At 40.7% G+C, this 21,551-nt stretch overlaps 2 protein-coding genes across 6 annotated transcripts in view; one reads left to right on the forward strand and one right to left on the reverse strand.

The window, feature by feature from the left end:
* Positions 1–7,662: 7,662 nt before the first annotated feature.
* On the reverse strand, positions 7,663–7,851 carry LOC116800197. Its single transcript, XM_032713896.1, has 2 exons — positions 7,816–7,851; positions 7,663–7,759 (listed from the first exon to the last, which is right to left on the reverse strand). Exons 1-2 carry the CDS (start codon positions 7,844–7,846, stop codon positions 7,692–7,694), a joined length of 99 nt encoding a protein of 32 aa, XP_032569787.1. The 5' UTR covers positions 7,847–7,851; the 3' UTR covers positions 7,663–7,691.
* Positions 7,852–18,343: 10,492 nt separating this feature from the next.
* Positions 18,344–21,551, forward strand: part of LOC6614543 (fasciclin-3) — a 72,419-nt gene continuing 69,211 nt past the window's right edge. For all 5 annotated transcript variants that reach the window (XM_032713892.1, XM_002038938.2, XM_032713895.1 and 2 more), the window contains exon 1: positions 18,344–18,959. In XM_032713892.1, coding sequence (XP_032569783.1) covers positions 18,917–18,959 — 43 coding nt within the window. In that variant the 5' untranslated portion in view covers positions 18,344–18,916. The remainder of the gene's footprint in view (positions 18,960–21,551) is intronic.

Raw genomic sequence — 21,551 nt, forward strand, 5'->3', positions numbered from 1 at the left:
GAGTCGCTTCGCTTAATTGCTGCATTAAATGAAAATGTGGAAAATTTAATGAGAAAGAAGAATTAAGAAAGCATGTTTAAAGCATGTTATGTTTAAATATGACTTATTAGTTTAAGAGTGTGATTGAATTTTATTCTTTCACACGCTTTAACTTATTCCCACTAAAGGAAATCCATTAACAAAAAGCATTTACAAGTTTTCCAAAAATAATGTAAATGCACAACGTATTAAGGTCACTTGCGAGTTAATTTCCCAGGCATTATTAACTATTAACCCATATAACCTCCTCCGAGCTCGTTTATAAATTAAACAATGGTGCTCAGCCACACCCAATTCAATCCTCTGGACGGCTCACCTGAAAAGGTGTGAGCTGACATGACGTCAGGTGGCATTAATGGCAGCAGAAATAACAGCAAGCCGCGCTAAGCCAGAAACTTCAGGTGACAAGTGACAAGATTAATTAACTGCCTCCGACAAACAGAAAAAAAGGACGCAACGAAACGAGGACGACAGGACAATGAAACATAACTGAACATGGCCATGAAACAGTTGTGAAATCACAAAACTGTCCAAGAACTCACAGGACCCCACACACACACACACACACACACTCGCGCTGTGCCACGTTGCCACGTCACACGCCCCGGATTGTGGCTCGCTAAGGGCCACAAACAACACACCACATACAACAGGATACGGATACGGATCCGGAGTCAGAGAATCCCTGCGCCTAAATGACAATGGCAAAAGTTGCCGGTGCCAGGTTTCGTTATCCTAATTTTAATTAGCTGCAACAGGAGACAACAACAAGTTGCTGAATGAGCTGCGCACGCGGATTCTTATATTTGATACTTATTGATATGGAAATAACCAAAGTTCATCTGATTTGTCTAGGTATTTTGTATGGGAGTTTGATAGAATACAGCTTAAAAGATCGCTACTTACTTAAATACTATTTATTAAAATTCAATACTTGGATTGTATTTCCATCATTGTTAATCATACAATATAAAACATAGTACTTAAAATTAATGATTACTTATTTTATGTTTTTACTAAGTCAAAATAAATAGGTTGCTTACGCATTTCATTGCATCTTGAATATTATTACAATCAACAGTATATATTTAAGATATTTATCAACACTCTTTTAATTAATATTCTAACTCCCGCATTAAAAACAATAACCTTCTCTCTAGATCCACAAGTTCAGCAAAAGTCCGCCAAAAAAAAACACTAATTCGAGGGTATCTGGGTCGAAAGTGTCCCCGCATTTCTTGCCACATGAGTTCGCCATGGGGTAAGTGCCGCTTGCTGCAGGTGCGTGTAGCATTTATGAACTCGTTACACGTAATTAGGGTCAGTGTGTCTCTCCTGTTACGCGTTACCTCTATCGCTCTATCCATCCCTCTCCACGTGCTGCTATCTCCCTCTCAGGATCTCCTGCGTTTGTGTTCGTGCGCGGAGTGACAATTAATTACTGAACTGAAGTTGGGATGAACGGGCAGTTGGGCCTATTGAAATATAAAACCTGGTTTTTTGGGCGCCGCCACAGTCATAAAGCTTCTTTATGTGTTGACTTTAATTATGAGTGCATGCACCTGGAGAAATTGAATTTATAATTTCATTTAAAAATGTTAGTTCTTGATTAATTCTGGTAGCATTGTAGGAAATATGTATTTATTATCTTAAGTTTCATATCACAATCGAATACTAACAATAAATAATTTAACTCTATAGTATCGATTAAAATGATAAACTTTTCTAATAATATGTGAATATTTATGATAGTAGTACAAAACCATAAAACACTAATTTTATAAGCAGGGGGCACATGTAAATTAGGTAAGTTCAGGTGCCACGCCCCGCCAACGAGCAAACTATTTATTATGGGAATTTCATGCATGTGAGTGGGTGTGTCGCGGTCCTCTTGGCCACCTTAATTGGCAGTGGCCGGTCGGTTTTAATTAGTTTTCGCAACGCTTGAAGCCTGCTCCTGTTCGGTGTTACTGTTCCCTGCTCAAAGTTCCTGTTCCCGTTCCATGCGTGAATTATTATGCCCAGCGTAATATATTTTATAAACCGTCGACTCCTGGCAGCGAGAAATTATGCAACAGCGAATATTTAAGCCACACAGTAGCCGTCGATCCCGCCGAACTTAATTGAGTTGCATGTGGCGCTCGCAACACCCTATTTTCGCTGCCCCTTCTGCCATTTTCCCATATGGTTTTCATTTTCGGACCGCGGATTTCGGCCCGTGCGATTCAGTTGACCAACGGCAAGTTAAGCTGTTAATAAAGCGAAACAACGCACCAGCGCTCCGAACCGGGCTCATTTGTCAATTGTGCCGGCCTGGATTTTGGCACTAATTACACGGCCAGCAATGGTTTATTGTTTGGGAAAAATTTGCATTGCCTGGGAACCGAAAAGGAATGCAAATGTTACGGGGAAATGTTGATCAATTAGTTCAAACGCGGAGAGAAGAGAACTAGACATGATAAATAAAATGTTGTTTATGTTGTGTGAGGTTGCGATTTATTTAAAAATTATTTAAATTTTTTCACTGGTATATAGAAATACGCACTAGATGTAGAAATGTTAGGAGTATTTCTCATAAATATTTGAAAATTCTGGCTTAAATCGATTTGAATTTTTAAAACTTTGTAGAACTCAAAAGTCAGATATTTGAATAATTCAATAGAACTCATATTCCAATTTAAGGAGTGACCTAAGGTGTGAGTTAGTCGGAAGTATCGCCAACTTGTGATGTCAAAGGTGAGAGGAACACTTGACTTCAGAAGTCTTTGTTTGAACTGAAAATCAGGAAAATTGACACCAAGCCATCGAAGCGTTAAGCCCACAACAATCAATTATGTGGAAGAGAAATTACCAAGCAAACTACGGAAAAGTGTTATTCCAGAAATTCTAGGCAGAACAACCTGAACAACTGAAAGAACCAACTCATGAAATTTAATGAAATTATTTCAAGCTGCAGCCCGACTATATGGAATTGGAATAAACTTTCTATGGAAGGCCCGGCTCACTTGGCTGTGCATTCAATTAGAAATATTTCCGATGTCCAAATGATGTGGGAAAGCATACATATATGTATGTACGTATTTTATATATTTTACAAACAAATCAAAGGCGAAAGGCAAGCGTTTTCCATACAAGTCTTGGACTATTTTAATATGGAAATTGATATGAGGGGAACACTTTGCGTTCTGCTTTTCATTTTCTTTACTTTGCTTTGCTGCCGAGCTTATTTATGCATGAAGATGACTTTACATTCCATGGCAACGGCAACACTTTTACGGTTGTCCGTTTGCTCATCTGTTTGGTTACGGACTGTTGGACATTGAAATCCAGGGAGATATAGTGGGAAGGGCACGGTTATGGTGGGTTGGGGAGGGGAGATGAGGGGGCGTCCTGAACGAGTTGTGTCTGTGAAAAAAATATTTATTTGACTACCTTCAGAGAAGACAGTCCGGCCCAGCGCAGACCCTGAAATCCCTCTGCAATTTATAATGCTGCAGCAACACTGGGAAAAAAACATTTGTTATATAAGAAAATATGATAATAACAATAAATAAAATAAATTTTATCTACATGCATATGTAAATTATTTTACAATAAGCATATTTGTTGAAGCCTCTTTTTAATTTGTAATTTGATTCTGATATGATTTTACTTGTCGTTAATATTCCTTATAATAAGCAAGCTTCGTCTTAATATATATTTCGTTATCAATTGCTGTTTCAAATTTTCCCAGTGTTTTTTCGAGTGTTTTCCCAAGCGTCTTTCTTCTCGAGTATCTGTATCTTTTGGAGCGTTGTCTTGACCTTTTTGTGGTCAAAGTGCATACAAGCATGAATCGAGAGAGGTCTACCTGGAAATGTTTTCCTTCTTCGCTCAACCCTAGCTGTCTCGCTGTCTGTTTGCCCTGCTCTCGCATAACAGGTTTCCCGGTTTTCATTTGGGTTTCCATGCCGTCCCCACACTTTTCCAACTGCTCATTTGATAGATGGTCGGGTTGTCTTGAGCCCCGCTCGCCATCATAAATATTGATTAATAATATAGTTTTACATTCGCTGGAATGCACTTTAGGGGCAGCTGTCGGTGGATTTTCCCGGGATCATCATCAAAACAACTTCATTGTGCAATTGACTCACTCGGCGGACAATGGAACATCCTGGGCTAAGTAGCTCTTGGATAGTAGAATTTTCCGGGGTTGTTCCATTCAGTTACAGGTGTCGTTTCCTTCACACGGTTTCCTAAGGGTTTTCCTTTCTGGCCTACATCTTAATCGAGGGTGATGTGTATTTATTACTCGATTCGGTTGCAAGCCAAATAATTGGCCCTATCTTGAAGTCTCGTATTGTGGTTTGGCTTCTTAGGGAGTTTTCCGGCTTCGGTTCTTATGCGCTCTGAAATGGATCTGACTTGGTGGACTAAGTGACCTTTAGGGGTCTTCAGTAGGGTTCTTTATAAGGTTGCATATCGTTTGGGGGAATTTAATATTATACTATTGTGAATAGCACGTAAGGATATGACTTAATTAGAAGTTTTTCTGAAAATACCATTTTAATTTAAAAGTTGTTCATTCAAAGTAGTTTAAATAATATTTGTTTTAAACTGTTTTATAACAATTGTGTGTTCTTAAAAGTTCCCAAAGTGGTTTCTCTATGCTCTTTAAAGGGCTCAAGCTAAAACTATCTAACAACTAAAGCTCTAAGTGAAGCCCTGTGACCTCTTAAGCGGCTGACTCATTACTGGCCATTACCCAGCCCACAATTGGACCTTAACCCCTCGCCTTAGCCGCCTTAACACTCCAATTTAGCTGTCTTCGTGCCCTTCGGAATGGGTGGCACTAAACAATTAGAGAACTTTTGCAGCCATGCATTAACACAAGGACAACAATTTAAATGAGCTGACTTTCGGATGGGAAAAAAGGTCCGGGGGAAATCACAAGCTGCTGCTACTGCCAGGCTAAAGTAACAATAAATTAATTAAAACTTTTTAGCCAATTCAATTTGTGTTGTGTTGTCGCCTGTCGCCTGTCTGTCGACTCCTCGCTTTTCCTCCAGCCTCTATTGGGTTTTTATCTATTTTCCCTTTTTTCCTGTTGCTGTGTCCCTTTGAATTATAAATGCACATAAATTGTTGCGTACTGGCCAGGATTTCTGGTCCTCCTATTCCCATTTTATTGCCCCATTTTATAAGTCCTCTCGTTCCCCACTGGCCAACACATGAATTTCAAAGTGATCTCGCCACTTAACAGATTTGAATAGCAATCAAAGTTTGTTTATGTGCAAGTTAGTTTCAGACGGAATTACATTTAATATATGAGTAGCTGGTACTGTACCTACATTGTACGCAAAGGGGATTTGATTTAGTCTTTTATAAGTTATTATATAGTCTAATTCAAATTAAGTACGCGGAAGACTTACATTAAGACTTAAGTTGTGTGCATTTGAAAGAAATTGTATGAATAACTTACAGTTTCTGTACCAAACCCCTTCTGAAAACATTATTACCTTGCCACCTGAGAAGTCTGGACCACGTCTCACAAAGTAGGTTCAATTGCACAAAACTCAAATAAAACCCACAAAAAGGGTCTGCGGCAAAAGCTGTTTGTTCTGCTGTGACATTTTTATTGAATTTTAATTTATACCCCTTCGAGTGTCGGACGTTCAACGAAAACACACAAAACACATCAAGTATTTATTGTCTCAGCGAGAGAGACAAATCAAAGAAAGTCAATAACCTGGCCAGATTTTCCCTATGATGCTGCGGCAACAAAAACCAATTCCAGCTCTCGGAGCGTGACATCAAATGACATCGAAAAGAATTTCCATTGGACACGGGACACCCAGACTCTCGGGGAGAACCGATTCAACCTCTACCTGAGTGAATCTGGATAGATTATTGACATTCTGTCTCCCGTGGTGCAATAGTTACACCAGAGTTCATTCGCCCAGAAATCTGAGATTGGAATAGATAGGAAAAGTTATTGATACTCAGGGCCGGCACTTTTGGAGGGCTTGGATGGGAAATTATATTTTATTTCATTTGCCGAATATTTATGTAAATTTCACTAATCAGAAATTCTAAGCAGAGCGTAGAAAAATTCAATTTTCACACTCTGCTTGGTCGACTAGGCAAACATGTGGCTTTGGCTAATAACCTAAGCAGCAAGTAAACAAGTGGCAAAAGTCGTTTGTCCTTCCCCTTATTGCTAAATCCCCTCCCTCCCCTCATATCAGAAAACCGACTAACCAAAACCCCAAGTATGTCCAATGCACTTTATCCAGATCCTGTTGCTGACAAGAGAAGAGTCAGCTTACATGGCAAAAAATTATTTATATTCTAAATCACAATTTAAATATCAAAATAATAGAGATATCCTATTAAAAAAGCAATTTAAGCTTACACATTAAATGGAATTTTACATAGATCTCTGTTAAAGAATATGAGAACATTTTACTTTGATATTTATTAATTGATAATGCATATGTTCCCATTGGAATCACAATTTTCCAATTTATGTAGCAGTGCATTGGGAGACAGGAGCAAAACTCATACGAAAAACTAATAAAGACAAGTGGCAAGTCAGCACCAGCAACAGGACACATAGCTCCCCAGACATCAGCTTCCCGTTCCCTGGGTTTCCCGCAGATTTCCCCCATTTTCTGCAGCTTTCCGCAGCCCTTGTGTGGTCGAAGCCTTTGAGCAAACAGAAAAACTCTCGCCCATGTCTCTGGGCTTCCCCCATTAGTGCCAAGCGCTAATCGCCATTGTCCACCCTTGTCAAAAAAGGACCAGGACTTCCAGCTTTCCTTCCTCCATGCACTCCCCTTGCCAGCCACATTGCCACATTGGCTGTCACAAAGATCGCAGCGGAAAAACCAGCGTGTGTGGAAAATTTATCTCAGTGTGTGGCGGGCTAAAAGCGCAAATAAATAATCAGCAACAGTTGCCAGATAGATCGGAACTTTTTACCCCAATGATGTGCTATTTTTTGGGGGCGTTACTTACCAACGTGACTTGTCCGGGCGGTTTGTCACCATCTAATCCGTGTTGCCCCAAGACATTAGCCACCATCCCAGCGACGCGGCACAATAAATTGCCAAAGATTATTGTCAGCAAGATTGCAGGAGCAACCCTCGCATTTGTCACACTTCTTATGTGGGTGTAATCTCTGCGTTGCATGCGCCAACCGAACCTAAACTATATATTGAAACAGATGTAAATCGTCGATAGGCGGGCAATGAAACCACTTAAGGAAAGCCAATGGCCCATGAGTGGCCAGCGAATGCGTATGGATATTGTATGGCTTTGCTAATTGTTTCCAGGGCGCTGGAAACCCCATAATTGAATAAGTTCCAAACGCCAAACAAACCAAATTTCTATTGATTATTCGTGAGAAATCAAGGAACCCCGGAATTTTAGTATGGGGTGTTGGTGGCTGAAGTATTCGGATAAGCACACAAGAGATTATTTTCGTGATAGGGAATGTTGTAAATATGATTTGTGGCCGTCGCGATCTCCGTATTAAAACTTTACCCAAATGCACTTACATACAATGTTTACATCTGACATTTCAAGAATCTTTACGCAACTTATTCACATTATCTTTCTTTATTCAAGGTTTACCACGCCTATAAATCTGATAAACAGTGAGATTAAATTTATTTATTAGAATTTAGTTGTGACCAGCCCCAACAAGACGGAAGCCAACATCCGTATATCATAATGGCTACAAAAAATATTATTTTCGTAGTTTCCTGAATTTTAGCTGTCTTCAAAACTCACCAATAAAGTAAAGCAAATTAGCTGGGCTCATATTGCTTCAAGATGTAAAGTAACATTAAACGTTTGCGTCTTTAAACACTAGTTTTTAAACCTATTTTTTAACAATATATAATAACTAGAAAATTAGAATTTCCACACTGGAATTGCTTCCATTTCTGAATGTCAGCCTTATTATGAAGAGATGCGAAACCTTTAAAAAAAATTTGATGCTTAAAAAGTTTTACTGAAAAATAACAGTGGGATTGTGTTATTTCTTGTAAATTAAATTTAAAACAATTCGACTAGATATTATAAACGAAAGTGAATTTTTTGGGTGAAGCGTTAGCAATGATAAAATCTAACAAAAGCGAATAGACCAAAAAGTGACGAACACCTGCCCCAACCGAAAGCCAGATTAATGTCCTCGCCATTGTCCATTTTCCAACAACTTTGTGTTGAGAATTGACTAAATTATGACTGCATATAATCAACACTATTGAAACCATGTAACCTAATTTCTTAAACCTAATTAAGCATAGAGTGTTGCTTTTTATACCCGTTCCTTGTAGACTAATAATGTTGTATACCACAACATTCGTTTAACAAAATTTAACTCTTAAAAAATTCTAGACTAAAGCGTTCCTTCTGGATTTCGACTTTATTCATTATTCAAACATAAAAAGCAATAAAAGCATATGCCAAACCTTTTGCTGCACTTCCACTCAATCTTTTCAAATGTTCGAACCGCAAAAAAAACTTCAGCTTATGCAGGCGAAAAGTTTACGCCCTTAATACATATCATATTGTCCAGGAATAAGTTTTTACTGCTCCTTCTCTTACAAACTTCAGCAACTTTCGTTTAACATAAAATTGCGGGCCAAAAGCAAACACAGTTGGCTAATGTATTGCCTCCGGGTCGCAAAGCCCGCCAGCTGACCATTGGATATTGGCCAGACCCCAAATTTCACCACACTCTCGGCCCCAAGTAGTTGCAACTTTTAATTGCGCTCACGGATTTACTGGCAGCATTCTGGACAAGACCAAGACAATGGATAAAGCTGAAGCCCCCGGCTCAACTTCAACCCTAACTTCGACTGCGCGTAGACAAAACTACTAAATGTCAAAAGTGTCAAAATTTTCTTAGAATTATGTCTAGCGAACATCAAAAGTTGCCCGGGAAAAGTGCGCCATGTTGCTGTTAGCCGGCAAAAGTTGCGGTTGCTCATACACAGCAAGAAAAATAATGGAAAGAGTTAAATTATTTACTTAAGTACACAAATATCTATTGAATAAAAAAAACATTCTTTTCAGCTTGACCAATTAATCTGTAAATCGAATCTAAAAATGCTGATAATTGTTTGCTGCTTGGATTTCCTCGCAGTGTACGCTCTGTTGCTATTTTGGCGTTGCTGCCGTTGAGTTGTGGGGCTCACAAGCCACATGTTTCTGCTCGTAACATTTTCGACACATTAACAGACTCTGGCAGGAGAACAGGGTCGCAATCGAGCCAGGCCAAAAGCAGAACACCATGGCATATAGCACATATAGCATACGAGCATAGCGCAAACAGCACATATGGCAGGTAGCGTAGCGTCGTCTTGGATTTTGGCCTGCACGAAAACAAGGAACCCAACCGCTCCAAAGCGGGAGTTTCGGTGGGTTTTTGTGTGGCGACGAGACGCTTGTGCTAGTTGGCCATGCGATATGTGAAATCGAGAACAGTAATGACGTTGTCAACTGGCAGCACTGCGGGCGGGTTGGCCAAGACTGCAACAGCAGCGCGGCATCAGCAACACATCACATCGCATCACGTACGCAGACCAGAACCAAAAACAAAAGTCGGGACCCAAAGCGCATGGAGAATGGTAAATGGTAGACGGTAGATGGTAATGGCAACATTACAACTTGCCCGGTTTCGGCTGGCTCTCTGCAACTGGCGGCTTTTTCAATTATCCCCAGCGTATCAAGCAAGAAGCCAACTTTAAAGCCGGCCTATGACGAAATGAAATTTGGTAAGCAACAGGCGCAACGGCAACATTGTGGCCAAAACGGCTTCATCGAAGTATGGTATTGTATACTGTTGTATTGGGGCTTTTCAATATATGCAATATTAAACAAATCAATTAATAAATATATTTATATATTTAAGTAAATACGTATCCCTATCTTATAGATAATCCTACAATCCTATGCAACAAAATAATAACCTCCGAAGGGGCCGATATCTCAGAAACATATTTTATTTGTGCACCATTTACCAGCAGCCAGCAACATGCCAGCAGCAACATGTGCGTACCCACTGGCAACATTGAGTGAGAGTGGGTGGCGTTGGCCTTTTCTTTTCTTAATTTTTGTAACATTTTGTAAATGCGGCAATAAACGCCGCAGGCAACATCGAAAACGAGACACCTACGGTGTGGAAGCAAAGCAATTACATGGAGAAAAGGCAAGGGGGAGCACTGTGCTGCGGACCTGGTTTGTTTAGTTTAGGCCAGGCCAAAAATAAAAAAGTAGTAAACGAAGTCGAACTGAGGCGCATTGAAAGCGAAGCTTTAAGAATCAGCGGGAGATGCGAGGGAAAGATGACTCGAAGTCGGAGTTAGAGTAGAGAACTGGGTGCGACTTGCAACAGTAGACGCCTGTGGTATACTATATGGTGCATGGTAGTGGGGGAAACCTGTTCCACGCACACAGAAGAGGGTCCCTCGGGGGGAGCACACGACTTTTTAGTGACGACACAAACGGGTTTGGGTTTTTAGAGGGGCAGATATGGGGGCTCTAAAGTAAACTTCACACTGCCTTCGTCTTCTTATTGTTATGTTTTATAATATTTTAGAGACAAAAGACAGAAACGCAGACTTTTGGAGTTTTGGTTAAGGAGTTGCAGTGGCTGCACTGAGGGAAATCAAACGATTTTAACTTAACTTCACTTCAATTGAAATCATAAATATTGATCTCTTTTTTTACAGAACGAATGGTAAGTATGTCATGAACAATCATCTTTAAATCAACCAAAACCTTTGCTTTCTCTATAAGATCTGTTTAAAATAAGATAAGATCTTGAATGATGATGGATACGTTTTTCGGAGTCCTTTAAGAGAGTGCCGAAGAACACTCTTATTGATTTCCAGAAAATGCCCTGATTACATAACGATTTTATCGCAGTGCAAAGTCGTTGCAGTCCGAGTCTCTGAGGCGACACTTTAGTTATTTTCCACTTCTTGCTACACTCCACTTCACTTTTCAAAGGCCGCATTAAAATGCATGATAAAAACGAGCCCATGAGCCACATGAGTTGGATGAAAATGATGACGCCCAAGGAGGCGGTGATGACGACGATGGACATGATGAAGAAGGTGGGAAGATGGAGGAGTACGATGATAATTCTCGTACTGATGAGGCCGAAGCCTCCCCGAGGCAACTGCTGCAACTGGTTGGATGCAACCATGTCAGGATTGTTGTGGGTGCAGCATATATAAAACATTTTACATGTGATGTGTGCCCAGCTTCTTCCCCGACCGACTTTCCCCCGCCCTCGTTTCCCTTTGGCGTCGGAGTGGGCGTGGGCGTGTTCCCTGGGCAATTGTTGAGCTTGAGCCTGAATCCGAGGCTCAGTCCGGAGCCGGAGTCTGGCGTTGGCGGGTTAATGTCAGTGTCGGGTTTTGGGTTCAGGTTCCTGGCTCCTATCTGCCAGCCATCTCCTGCAGTTTGGCTCGCTCGAAAGGTTAAGTAGTTGGGACAGACGACGCCGTCAACTCTTCCCCACTCCTATTATTCAACCCTTTACTTGTACACGGCTATAAAAAAAAACTATACAAGTGTATACATTTTTGTAGAGAAAACAGAAGGAACTTTTAAAATATGCATATAAATTTTCTTTTTATTTTTTTTTTTTTATTTATTTCATACAATCTTATCAAAAAAAGTTCGATTTAATTATAAACTAAAATATTTATAGACTATGAAAACTATGTAACGTGAAATTAACTAAATATTAGATAATTTATTAATTGAAATTGAAATATTTCTAATTCCAACAATGAATGCAAAATTATTAAATGCATATACTTACATATTTTATATAATACCTATATTAATATTATTTGTATTACTACTGAATAGTATTAAGTTTTTAGTGTAGTTCTGCTTAGCCTTGAACATAGCCAGAAGTTAGCTCAAGACCTGGCTGTTGCTTTTATGTTTTATGTATAATTATTAGATTGCATTTTAGTGCTGGATGCTTGAGCGCGTAGTAGCCGAAGGGTTTGACCTTTTTTTTTGAGCGAGCAAATAAGTAAGCAGTCTCCATCTCTCAGCCTCTCCCCCTCTAAATAGCAGCTCATGGAATCTGTATCTTTGTATCCGTATCTTCGTATATGCATCTGTATCTAATCTAGCGTGGCGACCAGAAAAGAGAGACAAAGCTCGACAACGTTGCACGTAGTTGCTGAAAAGGAGAGTAATCTTGCTGGCAAACAGTGAATAAATAAAAGACCAAGTCACAATTTGGTTTCAGCTGTCCACCCGTCTCTTTCTGGCCCGCAGTGCATCTCTTTCTGCTTTTAAAGTTTGACCGTTTGCTGGTTTTTGGTTAAAAAGAAAATGTGGTCTGGAAAAAAAAAACGTAAGGCAAATGGTAGCAGCCAGGGCAAACAAACAAACAAAAGATACGGATACAAAGATACAGCTAACACAGATATAACACATACATGCACGTACTTATACAGATGACGGGGCAAAAGCGCGCGTAAAGAGCATTCGAAAAAGCCAGGGAAATAACAATAACAACAAATCCAAACCAACAACAGGTACAACAAAAGGTACAGTCACAAATGACGTCGACGCTTAACGCTGGCAGCGCAGCGGACGCGGGCAGAAGTGGTTAACATTCAGTTAACAGTTAACAGGCAGTTAAATTTAGCAGACTTTATTGGGGCAGTACTCTAATTTAACTATAGTTCACTATTGATAGTTAATAAACATTTTAAACTATTCTGGCAAAGAACAAATTTATCCAAAGTTGCGTTTTATTCTATATATTTAAATAAGTAACATTAACAGAAATGTTTAGTCTTAAAATTAAAAAGCACACATCTGTTAGAGCAATCTGAAACAAATGGCAGTGAAACACATTGGTAACATGTTGCCAGAGATCACCGACGTCGGGTACAATGTTTCTAGGCATCTGTCAGCTACATTTGCGAACGACTGGAAATGGGACTTTGGATTAAAAACTTAAGTTATTACAACTCGAAGTAAGAAAATAGTTTAAGCCATATCAAAAGAATGTGTAGGCTATTGTGAGCCTTTTTTGATATAATAATATGTTATAATATGTTATATACGTACTCTACTCAAATAGTTTACTTAAGAACTCACAATGAAGGTAATTTTCTTTATTTTAAAACTTTCTTTATTTTAAAACTTAGTTCTGGGACACCTTAAATATTCTCCTCTTGCTCAATTGAACTATTTTTAATTAAATGAGGCTCTTACCACCCAGCACACGTGTCTCACATAGTTTTACCCTTTCGTTAAATATGCATTTGTATCCTTAAGTGCGTAGATGAAGAGACTCCCAGCCAAGTACTTATGCACAGCCAAAACTCCCTTAACCCTTGGCCAAGAACTTTGGGCTGATCATCGCGCCCCTGGCTCCCTTGACCTCCCTCATCCGCCCCTCAACCACGCCCCTTTGGGCCAATGTGGCAGTGCCAAAAGGCGACAAGTTGGCAAAGTTTTTTAACCACAGCTGGAAACTGTTAACCCATTGCCAGTTGCCATTTCCCATTTTCCCAGACGGTCACCAGGCCACACTAGCTGGTATAGAGGAGGGGGGTGGGGGCTGAAGGGTGGTGGGATGTTGGTAGGGGCAGGGAAATGGAGACACTCACAGAAACACAATTGGCTGAGGTTGTGCAAGTTTCGCACACATAAATCTCAATTTGTAGCAACACTGAAAGTGCGAATAGTTTGCAGTTTGCCGGTTGCCGCGGGACAAGGGGCTTTAGGGGGGCAAGGTGCGGTGCGCTAAAGTGGGCGGTGTTATGGGCGCACCGGCAAGGACAACTCATAAGCTCTCTTCAGCGGAGGACGACGTCTCTTTTTAATTTATGCTCACTCGAATCCCAATTGCACGCAGCCGACCGCAACATGTTGCACTGCATCAGCAAACTTTTGTTTCAAATGTGCTGCACAGCGAGAAATGGTTGATAAAATATAAATATGAAATATAAAAATATTCAAATAAGAAGAAATACGAATGTTTTTATAATAAATGAATTATCAACCTTAGACCAGAATAAAACTTAGTCACGTTATGGCTTAGAACTATGCCTATCCCATCTAATTAACTGCAATTGAAAAGACACATTTTACTAGTAATTTAAAATTGTGCAGCTTATAATTTTTCCAGTGCTTAAACTGGCTTGCTTATGAGAGGATTTTCTTTCAACCAAACTAAGTACAGTTTCTCCTACGGTCCATTCAGAAGTCCTGGAGCAGCTATGTACTCGATTCTGTAATACTTTTTTTCTCCTTTTAAGTGTGACATAAAATCCAAGCTCTGACCCGATACCTTTGCACACACTCATTTCGCACAACAAAAGACGTGGGTGTGGAGAAGCAGTGGCAGGAAAAAGAGCTGACTTTAATGCAAATTGCCAGAGGCGCAAGGCCTCCACCCACCGAAATGTGCAGCACCACCCACAAGAGCAGCCTCCTCATCAGCAGCATCATCAGCGAGGTGGAGAGCAGAAATTCTCATTACAAGCACAGTTTAATCTGTAGCCTAGGGGCTACTGGGTGGTGTGCTGTGGTGTGTGATGTGGGTGTAGATGGTGGGTGGGGGGAGGTGCTAGTGAGGGTGTTCAGTGGGTGGCGGGGTGGTTCTGTGGGTGGGTAGTGGGTACAGTGTTGTAGGGAGCGAGTCGAATCGAGTCAAATGTGTTAAGCTGGCTGTGAGTGACCCAACTCCAGCATTTCATACTTTTTCCTACCCAACTGCACTTACTAGTCCCTTTCCCCAGTTTGCCACCCACTTTTCCTCTATTTTCCAGACCGAAGCCCCATTCTCCCTGTGTTAAACCCATCACTTTTATTTTTTTCTTTTTTCCTAGATGTTTATGTAAAACCCAGAAATATAACTCAACACAACAAAAAACTGTGCAACGAGCACTACGAGTATAAATTCATTGTTTCGCACAATATGAACATGGCTCTCCTACAAACAACTCCGAACTTCTCGCCCCCCTTCCCTCTTTAAAGAACCCCCAGGACTCCCCCTTTCGCACTAGTTACTGCAATAAAGGCAACACAGCTGAAACGTAACTCAGTTGTAATGCAAGGTCTCACTCGCTCATCCGCACCTACCAACATTTTTTCACCCCCACCCCTGGATGCTTAATTTACATGTTTTCGGGTAACTTCATATAGAAAAGCTCCCCTGGCTCTTTGGCTTTACATGTTTTCCATAACGCCCACACCTTTCGACGCCCACATTTTCCACTTTTGGACTTCTAAGCGCTTCTCATTTCAATAAACTCGTCCCTTATTGTTTTTGGTTCGGTTCTGGTTTTGCGGACTTTATTTATTTTTTGGGAGTGAAGTGTCATGGAAATGACTTGCAATGATATTATACTCGTAATGAGATTCACTTCCAGCTTGACAGGTGTGGGAGAATTTCATTTTGGATATGGAACATTTCGTTGATAATTAAAAAACATGGTTTTTTTAAGCTCATATAATTTAAAGACTATTAATTTCCTATATATTATTCATACAACTTTAAATGCACGTTTTTTAAATGGGAATACACCAATACCAAGTACATAGTAAGCAGGCCGAAATATGAAGAGCTAGGCCAAGTAAAATGGCATGCAAAGCAAAAATTGAATGCAAGCCTCAAAAATGTTCTATGTTGCTGGCTGCTTTGGGCCATCGCCGTTGTGATGCAGCCATCACATGTGGAGAATAGAGTGTTTCTGGAGCAGCAGGACTATCAGGAGCAGGAAAATAGCAAGGAGACCAAGGATGTGCCACTGGCGGGCGGGGGACGCCTCCTGTTTGTTTTTGCCGTCTGCTTGATGCTATTCCGGCTGCTTTTCCGGGGCTTTACACGCCGCACTCAGAGCTACGGAAAAGCTACGCCACCGAATCCCGTCCTGTCCCTTCCCGCCCCGCCTTCGAATCCTTCTTTCGCCCTTCTGACCATTACACATTACGTATAATCATCATTTTGTGCTGGCAATAAACACATGCTGGCTGCTCTCAGCAGCTTGGCTCCCTCCCTCTGGTTATCATCCCCAACCGATCCCACCATCCATCCCCCTTAAGTCCGCCCATGGACACGGGCACATAGCCGGAATTTACAATTTCCAGTCGTGTGCGCCCTGAAATCACAAACCTTATAGCATGCGATATTTTTATTGCATGCTAAATGCAAACCTAACAAACAAAAATATTAGTGGAAAAATTTAAGTTGAAACCAAATAAAGGGGAACTTCGCATACTGAAATGCTCTAACTCCACGAAAATGTTTAATGTGTTGCAAATTTGGCAACGATGGTCAGATTACCACTGCATTTGCACCAAAATAATAATTAGAAAAATTTACATTTTCAAAGATGACAATATCAACATATTTGCAACTATATTTCTCTGCTCAAGTCCAAGCGACCCTTTTTCATCCAATAGGGTGTGCAATTTCTATGCATTTTTCATGGTTTACCTTTTCATAGTCCAAATATGGCCCCAGGCTTATTGAATGTGTGTGCTTTGATTAAATTTAAAATGTTTGATAATACTATTTGCTGCCTGGTTTTCGGGGGCACACATGGAGTGCACCATGGCAAGTGTAATAATGCAGAAGTAAATACATTATGGGGCAATGAATCGAAAATGGAAATCGCACAGGGTGAGGGTGCGAAAATACGGGTCACTTTAAATATTTCCCAGTTTATAGTTTACAGTATACAGTATATATCGTACAATAATTTAGTTAAAGCAATATTTTAGGGCCTACAATTATTATGTAAGCTATATGATCGCTCTATTTGATGGCCATTACAAACTTCCTAAGCTGCGTAGCCTACTGTTTACTCTTCTCGCCATAAATCGAGCCTGCGTTTACATCATTCTAATCGAAGTGGGTTTCAGGTCACAGTCCCATTGCGGACGATTCTGGGGATCTGGAGCTGTGGCAAACACAGCGGGCAGCCTTCAATATTTGCGGAACGGGGAGCGGGAAACTGGGAACGGGAATCGGCAACCAGAACGAGGAGCCACTGTGCCAAAGTTTCGCTCTCGGTTGGAATTTGTATGTGTGCCATTCGACAACACGACAGGCAAACAAAAGCCGGCGAAATCCAAGGAGGCGGCCGGCAAGGGGGTAGATTATCAAACGACAAATAGACAGAAATCCGGCAGTTGCAGCAGCAACGGCGACAGCCTGAAAGCAAACTTGGCCAAATCAACAACAACACCAGCAATAACAACAAGCTGCAACAACGGCGATGCACAAGAGCCAAACAAATTCAAATCAAACTAAACAACAAGAACAGCGGCGGCAGAAAGTATTACACTGTATGGAGTGCCCGTTTAAATTCTATTTACTTCCAACACTTGTTTTTGTCGATCCGAAATAATTTTTCTTTGTCCATCTAATTTTTATTTATTTACTTGCCTAGGCTAATTGGGTTGTGACAAATTGTCACGTGGCTCAAGAAATAACATGCTTTCGGAACTTTGAGCCATTGATTCTACGGCTTTATTTAATTATTTTATATTCAATATATTAAAGTGTTTCTACAAATAAATCAATCATTTGTGGGTCAAATACATACAAGCTGTTTACGGCTTATAACTTGTACTTTACAATCCCATAATCATAATAAATAAATTAGCGCCCTGCTAAAAAACTTTATTTAATCTCCAGTTATGACGCAAAGGAAAATAGAACATATTAGTCACCTAAAATTTTCCGCCTAAATAGATGTGTCATCAAAACCGGAGATGCAGGCTTAGCTGTAATGAGTTTGTTATTTTTAACAATTCACTTTACATTTAAAATTATAGGCACCAATTCATATATATTATTCATATGTGTAAATTTATATACACATTTCACACTGTGAAAACTGTTTTGCCAGCTAACCAGTACACTTTAGTGACTTAAATAATATTAAAAAAAAAATTTTACAAAATACAGCTCCAAGAATTTTTAAAGTATTATTTTAGCGTAGCGTAGTCCATATACCCCCGTAATTTAAAAGTACCCTGGACACAGAGTCGCTGTAAAGCGTAAACTAGAACGAGCAATGCTGCTAGCTCGTCGCGCATGTAGCGGCAGCAACATGCAGCAGCAACATCGACGAACGCCAGCAACATCCAGCGGCAACATGCAACCCCAGCGACTGCATATGTAAAAACGCATACGCCTGGTGTTCGCAGCATGCTGCCGCTGTCGCTGCCGCAGCTGGCGCCGACGTCGCGGCCGCTGCGCTGCCCATGTTGGCAACTTTATAAACACGGAGCGGATTCAGTCGTTTGGTAACTGTTGCTCCTATCAGTCGTTCTCTGTCGCTCTTGGATTGCGTGGGCACATCGGTCGTTCGGCATTTTGGGTTCGGCATTTCGGGATTTGATATCGTTATTCGTGTCGGATTCGTATAAACCTGCGTCCGTGTGCGTTAGCCGGCCATTGAGCACTATCGCTGCCACTGGCATTTGGCCCACCGTGTGTGTTTACAAGTGTGGCATAATCTTCGATTAGCGCAACCCAACCGATCGGATATACCCCTTGAAAATAACAAATACGAGCGAGGAGTTAAAAAAGCATCCAAACACACACTGCACACCCCAAAACACACACACAAACACACGTCACATAAAAAATATAAACCAGAGCCCCAGCGGCCGTAAAGTGCCACCAAAACGTACTTGGCCGTATATTTTATGCATGAAAAGCTAAAGCAAGTGCAACCAAACGCCTGAGTGACACCAAGAAAAAAATACACATACATATAAGGAAACCCAAAAAAACAAAACCGGGATTACCGCACACTCATACGCTCACGCTCAGTAGAAAAAATACGCGAAGCCAAAGGAAGTCAGCAGCAAAATCATGTCACGGATCGTTTTTATATGTCTCGCAGCCATCTTAACAGGTAAGAATAAACAACGGCTCAGAGGAAAGTAAAGCCAAAGTCGCGCTCATGAGATGATATCACGCGCTCGTTTAAGACCCGCGCCAATGTGTGAAAAAGTTTAGCTTACTTCCAGATACCTATGTATATGAATAGAAAGATGCTAGCCAAAAAACGTGTTCTCACCTCGAGCTGTATAAAAATATGATTGTTGAACGGCAAACTTGATTGATGAGAAGACACCGCCCCGCGGGGCTGTGGAAAGTGTTGTCTCTATGAAAGTGATGATTGAGTGAAAAGTTCGCTGTCATAATATCCATGAAATTGATAGTTACTCCTCTTTTGGCGGCTGACCCCGTTTGGTCCATAGCTCCAACTGCGCATGCTCAGAGTGTGACCGAAGCTGTTTGGAATCTGTGTCCGTGCCAAGTGTGACCTTTCTCATCTTGGGTACAGCTGGCATTTGCCATGCGCCAGCACAGGTTGGAAAGGTCAATTACACTTTGGTCTTCTATGGTGATTCCAACCAAATTGGGCTTGCCCGAAAGATCTTCGCCGCAGATGATTCACGGATCGTAATTAATAGTTTTAGTAGCTGTTTTAATGGATTTTTTTTGGTTTTGTGTTTATACGTGAGAGGGTTTGATAGATTTGTGTGCCCATAAGAGGTTTGCTTGGTTTTATGACAGTATAAGACGGTTTTAATAGTTCTACTTTATTGGAACCGGCATGTGATCAATAATTTGTTTTTGAAATGTATATTGCCTTGGAATATTATTTGGTACTATAACAATACTAGTTTCCATATTTTAGCATTTCCCGCCAAAAATGTAGAAAATTAAAAACCTTGTTGTGTACTACGTTTTAATATTCGCTCAACTGTAATTAGTCTTTATTTGGCTCCTTTTTTAATACATTCTAAGTGCCGCATCTTGTGCCAGCATGCATCCTTGAAATTAGGAGACAACATCAGCATCCACTTGAGCATTACTTTCATCTCTTTGTACCACGTACGAATGCGGATATAAATTCTATGCCATCATCAAGGCCCCAAAAACGCTGTCGGTTCTATTTAATTAAAATCCTTCAATGTTTCAGCCCGTGCTTATTATATTGTACCCTCTTTTTACGTCCTTGAAGAGCGAGAAGGGTATATGGGTGCAGAGCTAGCTGGGGAAACTGAGACAGATTTCTCATTAGCTGAAAAGAAGATGCTGGTTTATGCCAAAGCCTAACAACATTAACACAACACACGGCACATGAAGCTGTTGCTTTTGCAGCTGCCTCATTACTGCCACAGCCCCTCGGCAGATTCAACAGCCCCTCCTGCTGGAACCGCCCAATGGTGAAGCCACCACCCCATGGAACCACCCACATGACGTGACTTTAAGACAGCCGCGTTTTATTCAGTTGCTAAGCCTGCCTGCAACCTTTCAAAGGTTTACGAAAATGTAAATGCAAAAACTGCACACAAAAAACCAAAATAAAGTACACCAGGAAATCCACTGCAGGTTCAGCCCCTCTCCCCATCTCTTTCCGCTGGCCAGTTGCCGTCTTTTTCTAGCAGGGCTTTGCCACTTCACACTGAATACTTTTACATTTTTATAGGACTGACGCATCGCAGACATCGCATCAGTTGACTGCCGGCTGGCTGTTGTCTTGCAATTATAAATGTTTAATGCAGCTCCGGCCATGGCACCATGGACCGTTTTTTCAGACGGGCATGGGCCGGAAATTCAACTATCCGACCCAAAGGATACGCTTAAGCGTACAAAAAAGGCCAAGAGTCTCTATAGTATTTAACAATATTTTATGCGAATCGAATTTCTCGTGGTAATAGTGTTTATTAACATGCGGATATAACCAAACGATTTATTTCTCGCCACTGTTTCTGGATATTCTCCATATGTACTTAAACTTTAAATTACTAGCTCTTGAGATAACTATCCGCTTTTTTTTAATAAAAATAAACTCTCCATGGCATACTCCACTTTCGCAACTATATATATGAGCAGAACCCACATAAAAATCAACCACAATTTCCTTTGCAAACTTCCCATTCAATTTTATGGACGCTCTTTGTGCAAGGACATAAAAAAGGGATGAAGGAGACACGAACTGCAACATGTGCAGCATGTAAATAAGGCATTGCATCCAAAAACCATTCACAGTAATTCAAATGGCCAAAAGGAGCTGCAGTCGTGACGTATTTAGTTATGACTGCCTCATCTAGGAGCGAACAAAAAGCGGTCCAGCATTTATGCATTTTAATGGCCACCAATTGAGGCATGTTCTATGCTATATTTTGTATATATATGTACATACATATATGCCAGCTGGTATGGTCACAAAAAAGATCCAGGCATTGAATTAAATACGTGCAGTGTTTGCCCAGTTTGCTGCTCCCAAATGTGACTCGGACAGTGACTGTTACTGCGAACTGTGACTACTGCACCTATATCTATTCCTTTTGGTTTTTTGGCAATCCAATTCATACCACACCACCCACTCCCGCCCATGACATACATAATTTTCAACTCTTTTTCTACCTATGGTAATTGCAATGGGAATCGCAGAGAAGGGCTAGCTCCTCCGTCTCTCATTCATATTCAT

This window comes from Drosophila sechellia, chromosome 2L (genome assembly GCF_004382195.2).
Source record: "Drosophila sechellia strain sech25 chromosome 2L, ASM438219v1, whole genome shotgun sequence".
Lineage (NCBI taxonomy): Eukaryota > Metazoa > Arthropoda > Insecta > Diptera > Drosophilidae > Drosophila > Drosophila sechellia.